The 6014-nt window shown below is 67.3% G+C and overlaps 1 protein-coding gene across 1 annotated transcript; it reads right to left on the bottom strand.

Annotated features, from left to right (window-relative positions):
- CBX4 (chromobox 4) lies at nt 1–4477 on the bottom strand. The gene is made up of 5 exons (XM_033076742.2): nt 4319–4477; nt 4177–4220; nt 3434–3499; nt 2695–2761; nt 1–2203 (listed from the first exon to the last, which is right to left on the bottom strand). Exons 1-5 carry the CDS (start codon nt 4385–4387, stop codon nt 869–871), a joined length of 1581 nt encoding a protein of 526 aa, XP_032932633.1. The 5' UTR covers nt 4388–4477; the 3' UTR covers nt 1–868.
- Between the last annotated feature and the right edge of the window lie 1537 nt (nt 4478–6014).

Raw genomic sequence — 6014 nt, 5'->3', positions numbered from 1 at the left:
TAGTTTTTGTAAAGGTTTATAGTCCTTTGCCATGATTGCATGATACATTTCTCCCCCTGTGACACAGCCCTCAGACCAGGATGCGCCGCTGGCAGCTTGCAGCAGCTGGGCTTTGCACTCCGATCTACACTAGCTGCAGAACATCAAATGCACTTTCAACATCTCCATTTAATATTTACATTCAAGCAATTAATAATTGGAAGCTTATAGTTTAGACATTTCTAATAGCAGCAATTTCTATAATAGCTCGTTTAGCTTTAGATAACCATTTTTTTTTTTTTGCACATAGAAACACCACATGTGTACAGTATCAAAAAATATATACGGGATGGTCCTGTGGGTCATGGGGAGGGACCAAGACTAACAAATGCTCAATGGTTAAAAAGGAGAACAGAAAATAGTCGTTTGATATAGTTTATAAGGTGATCTAGGGACTCCATAAATCTAGGCTTTATATTTCATTATATAAATACCTACAAATAAATATATTAGCGTGGCCAGGGAGCGACCAGCTTTCAGCTCAAACAATACATTTCAATAACACCACGTACAAACGGGAGCAAGAATCACTTGACAAGTTAGCACTGTTAAAATATAATACTATAACTCTGAGTAACTGGCGGGTCCCATCCTTGCGTGTCCCACTGCCGGCAGGTCCTGGAGCAGCCCCCAGCTGCGGGGGTGGCAGCGGCGAGGTCACCCCACGTGGCAGGGATGGCCACCGTGCCTGTCCCCGTGGCCCCTCGGCCAGCACGGCAGGGGCACGAGGGCTCCGGGGAAGGGCCACCAGTACCTTGGAGGGAGGCAGTGGGGCCGGTGGCCCCGGGACGGGCGCGCAGCTCCCACGGGGAGCGGCTGCCATCCCACCTCACACCGTCACGTACTCCTTGAAGGTCACAGTCAGGCAGTTTGCGGTCACATCTGTGATAATTATATTCCCAAAGAAGGGCTTGAATTCCTGCAGGGACTCGGCCTCCTCCTCTTCCTCCTCCTCTGCGGCCTCCTGGGGCTGCGGAGGCGCCGGGGCCGCTTTCTCAGCCGGCGGTGGCGGCGGCAGCTCCGGCTTCACCTGCGCCAGGGCCAGCTCGCCCTCCGGCCGCGGCTTCACGCAGCGCAAGTCTATGGGCTCGTCCAGGTCCGAGTCCAGCAGGATGACCTCCGGCTGGGCGGGCGGCTCGGGCCGCTCGGGGCCCGGGGGGCTGAGGCAGGTGGGGGCACTGATGCTGCGGGACGTCAGGCGCTTCTTGCCCGGCTCCCGCTCCGCCTGCTGCTCCGACAGGCAGCGCTTGCGCGAGCTGGCACTGGACAGGTTCAGTCCCATGGAGGAAGGGCTGTGCTCGCACACGGGACTCAGGGACCAGGGCACGAGGTCCGGCTTGGTGGTGAGCTGCAAGGGCTGCTCGGCTGGGGGAAGGGGCAGCTCCTTGGCCAAGGGAGTCTTTTGGGGACCTTCCTCCAGCTCTGCAGGGGGCTGCCGGCTCTCGCCCTCTGCTTTGCTCAGGGCGTTGCTGCCCACCACCCTCTCCTCCCCTGGCTTCCTCCAAGCCTCCACCTTCTCCTCCCCACCCTTCTTAGGAGTCCTCTCCTCCGCAGCCCGCTTCCGGGGAGGCTCCCCGGACTTGATCTTCACCGCCTGCATGCCGTTCTCCATGTACTTGCTCATCACAATCACAATGCGCCCGTTCTTGTTTTTGTTCTTGACGATCTTCATCTTTCCCCCAAGGCCATTGCTGGTCACCCTGTCCCGGGAGGGCGGCCCGGTACCACTGGACAGGTTCTTCTCAGCTCCATTTTTGCTCTCTGCTGTGAGGTTCTTGACTGGACCCAGCAAGGTTTTGGCTGGGCCGTGAGCCCACTTGTCTGGGTGGGCGACCAGGGGAGTTTTGTTATTGTCCAAGCAGGCCTGGCCCTGCGGCTCTTTGCTGCTGGGCTGGTAATGGGGCTCGTACATCTTGGGGTCCGGCTGGTAGTGGTGGTGCTTCTTGCTGTTCAGCTGGTAGTAATACTTCCCTTTGCTGTGGGACTGGTGCTTCATGCTGCTCTCCTTGCCGTTGGGCTGGTACTGGTGGTGCTTCTTGCTGTTGAGCTCATACTGGTGCTGCTGGCTCTTGCCCGAGGAGCCGAGGTCCAGCTTGGGCCTGGTGTCCACGGCCGGGTCCTGCAGCCCCGTGAGGATGTTGGAGCGGCGGGCGAAGGAGGGAAGCTGCAAGGCAGAACCAAAAGGTGCGGTCAGGCAGGGCTGCGGCTCCAGGTGCCAGAGCTCCGGCAGGTGCCGGTGGATCCCCCGCCCCGCCGGCAGCTCTCCTTACAGGATGCTGCGTCCTGGGGCACCGCGTCCTCTAGCAGGCGGCCCCAGCCCACTCCAACTTAGAGGCTGTGCATTGCTCCAGATTAATGAAGCAATGAAAAGAAGAAAAGCCCCCTTCAATCAGCTGTCTGGGAACGGGGGCCGAGCGGCACCGCCGCTGCCGAGCCCGCGAGCAGCCTGCTAATGCCAGGCGGGCACGGGCACAGCGGCTCTGCTCCGCGGCCCAGAGGGGAGGGAAGGGGGGCCGAGCTCAGCGCTGGGGGTCCCCGGGGCGTTGGAGGCGCCCGGGCTGCGCGCAGGCTCCTGAGCATGATGAAACTCGCTGCAAGCAGCTCCCCGGGGACGGCCAAGGCGCGGGGGTGTGGGGCTGGGCACCCGCGCGTTACCTGCACGACCAGCGGCTTTGGCTTGGGCCCCCGCTTGCGGTATCCCATCAGCTGCTCCTGCCGCTCCCTGCGGGAACACAGCCACGGTGAGCCCGGGGGCAGCGCACGGACCCCGGCACCACCCCCCAGGCGCGGCTCCGGCGGCACTGACCCTACGCGGGCACGGGGAGGGGGCAGCGGGAGGGGACCGGGGCCCTCCGCAGGTGCGGAGCTGCGGGACGGGGACCCCGCAGGTGGCAGCGGGCCGGGGGCACGGGCATCCTGTGGAAGCAGCAGGCGCCTTCCCCGCTGTGGAGAGGGGCTGAAGTTCACAGTTTGCGCCAAAACACTCCAGGAAATAAATGCGCGGAAAGAGAAGAAAAAAAAAATTAAAAAGGCTTAAAAAAAAAAAAAAAGCATTAAAAAAAAAAAAGCCGAAGCCCGTCCAAGCGCAGCAGCAGCAGCAGCAGCGCCGCCTCCTCGACTCGCGGCATCGAATCCCGGGAAGAAGGAGCGCGAGGCGCGGCGTGGGGGGGGCACGGCGCGGGGGGAGCGCGGCGTGGGGGACCTTGACCCGGAGGCGGCTCCCGGTGGCCCCGCACCGCCCGCCCCGCCGGGGCCGCGCCCCCCGGCCCGGCCCGGCCCGGCCCGGCCCGCCCCCGCCGCGGCCCCCGGCTCCGTGACGCATCTGCAATTGCGGGAGCGGCGCGGAGCGGGGGTCCCGCCGCCCCTCCCGCATCCCCCCGGCTCCGCCGCTCACCTGTTCTGGAAGGCGATGAGCAGCCGGGGGTCCAGGATGTTCTCCTCCGGCTCCCACGTGTTATATCTTGGAGAGGGGAGGAGAGCGGCCGTCACCGCGGGGCCCGGCCGGCGGGGCCGGGGTCCCGGGCAGAGCCACCCCGCAGCAGCGGGCCCGAAGGGAGCAGGGTGCGGGGCTGGGGTCCCGCGGAGGGGGATGGGCGGGGGGGGCCGCGGGGACGGTACTGTTTATTTAGCGCAGTTATTATTCCGGAGGAATTCCAGGCATGTCATGATGAAATTTTCCAAATCCCCTTTCCCGGACCCAGGAAAGCGGCCGCGGGGCGGAGGAGGGACCCGGCCGCCGCGTCCCGGACCCCCCCCGCGTCCCCCCCGCCCGCACTGTCATGCAAGCCCCGAACGCTCCGCAGCGGCCGCGCTCGCTCCGGTGCCGGTGCTGCCCCCGCCTCGGCAGCGGCTCTCGGGGCTGCGGGGCGACGCGGGCGATTTTTGCGGTTATTCCCCCTTTCTCCCCCCTTCCTGCCCCCCCCTCCCCGCTCGGTTCTGCAATATGGAGCCCGACTCCCGAGGAGGGAAAGGGGGAAGGAGCCATTTTCTGGTGCACATCAGCCGCCGCCTGCTCGGCTCCCGCCGCCGTCACCGCCGGGCCCCGCCGCCGCCTCTCGCCGCCCGCTCGCCGCCCCGGCCGGGGCCCTTCCCAGAGCCCCATCCCCGGCGCCATCCCCGCCCGGTGCCGGTACTCACTTGGGCGACCATCCCCTCCATTTCACCAGGTACTCGACTCTGCCCTGAGCGGCGCGGGAGGCAAAGACACGGCGTCAGCGGGAACCGCCACCCCCGGCGCCCCCCGGCCCCCGCCGCCCCCCGCCGCCGCCGCCCCCCGCACCTTTCGGATCCGCTTCTTCTCGATGCTCTCCACCGCGAAGACGTGCTCGCCCACCGCCGGCAGCTCCATCCCGCAGCCGGGAGGGGCCGGGCCGGGCCGCGCTGCAGCCGAGCTGGGCTCGGGCTCCGGCAGCTCCCGCCGCCGGCCCGACAGACACTGAGCGGCGGCACCGCAACCGTGCAAATCCCGGAGCGAGACGTCAGGGAGGCGGCGCCTCCCGGGCCCGGCTGCCCGTCAGCGGCGGGGCCGGGGGATTGGCGCAGCCCTGCCGGGGAGCGAGGCGGGGAGGGGGCGGGCGGGGGCCGGGCACGGCGGCGCGGGGAGGGGGGCGCGGGCAGCTCGGCTCCCGCCCCACGCGTGACTCAGCACGGCCCCACGGGGCTGCCGGGGGGCGGCACAGCCCGCGGGGCAGGTGCGCGACCCGCGGGCCCGGGGGGCGGAGGGCTCGGCCGGGGGGTCCCACCGGAGGATGCGCGGCAGGACGAGCCCTCGGGAGGGCTCCACGCTGCGCCACGTCGCGCGGTGCCCCGGGCCGGGGGTGGCGGTGCCCGAGCCGAGCGTGGGGCCCGAGCCGGCCGGGGAGCCCTGGCCCCGCTGCCCGGCCGTGGGGAGCCCGGCCCGGGGACAGCCAGCGGTGGCGGGCCCGGGGCAGGTGGCGGCGCTTTCCCCGCCCGGTGCCGGAAGCCGCGCACGGCGGCGGGGCCGCTCGGGGTGCCCGGTGCGGGCGGCTCCGCGCTCTCCCTCCCCGCGGGGAGCAGCCTGAAGCACACGCGTGTCCAGCGGGGCCGCCCGGCCGCTCCCCGCGCTGCTCCGCGAAACGTGGCGGTGCCGGAGCGGAGGCTCCTTCCCCCGGACAGGTGGAGCGGGGCCGGGCACCGTCCCGGTGTGAGCCCCGGGCAGCCCCCGCCGGCTCCGGGAGCGCCCCGGGCACCGCACTCCGGGCAGGGCACCCCGCGGGGGTGACACCGAGGAGCCCCCGACCCCTCCGGGGCTCGGCTGCCGGGCTCGGTCCTCGCAGGTGCCCGGCGGTGTCCCCGGGCCGGCGCCCCGAGGAACCGGAGCCTCCGCGCCCGCTGCCAGCGGGGCCGTCCCTGGGGTGCCGTGGGGTCTCGGTGCCACCGTGCCCCTTTTCCCCCGGGTTCTGCCGGGGTCCCGCCGGTTCTCGGGCGGGGCGATCGATCCCCGCGGGGCCGGGCCGCCCGAGGGGCTCCCGGCAACTTTCTCCGGGAGCGGCGGGGCCGAGCTCGGACGGCACCGGGGCTGCTTTGCCGGGCTCGGGCAGCACCCCCGTTCCCCCGGGTCGGTCCCACCCCGGGCCCGGGGGCACCGGACGGGGACACCCCGGGAGGCACCGCTGAATGTCACCGCGCCGCAGCCCCGAACAAAGACGCAGCCGCCGCGATCGCAGAGCCGAGCCAATAAAAAGCAAACTGATATTACAATTTTGATTTCCCTGGAGGGCCGAAGGGGCTTAATGTAAGAATTATTATCCATTGTGAACAGCAGCCCAAGGAAAACACACACAGGAAGATTTAATTTTTTTTTTTTAACTTAGCGGTTTTCCTAAGAAACATACATTCATTGAAATTTATGCCAGCGGAGTTTGTTAACCCTCCCCTTTGACATTTCCAGCTTCTCCTGTTGCCAGAGGAGACAAACCGCTAATGCTCGCAATAAAACTAAATGCCCAGGGACG

Source organism: Catharus ustulatus, chromosome 20, assembly GCF_009819885.2.
Source record: "Catharus ustulatus isolate bCatUst1 chromosome 20, bCatUst1.pri.v2, whole genome shotgun sequence".
NCBI lineage: Eukaryota > Metazoa > Chordata > Aves > Passeriformes > Turdidae > Catharus > Catharus ustulatus.
The sequence above is the reverse complement of the archived record's forward strand: the minus strand, read 5'-3'. Positions and strand labels throughout refer to the sequence as shown.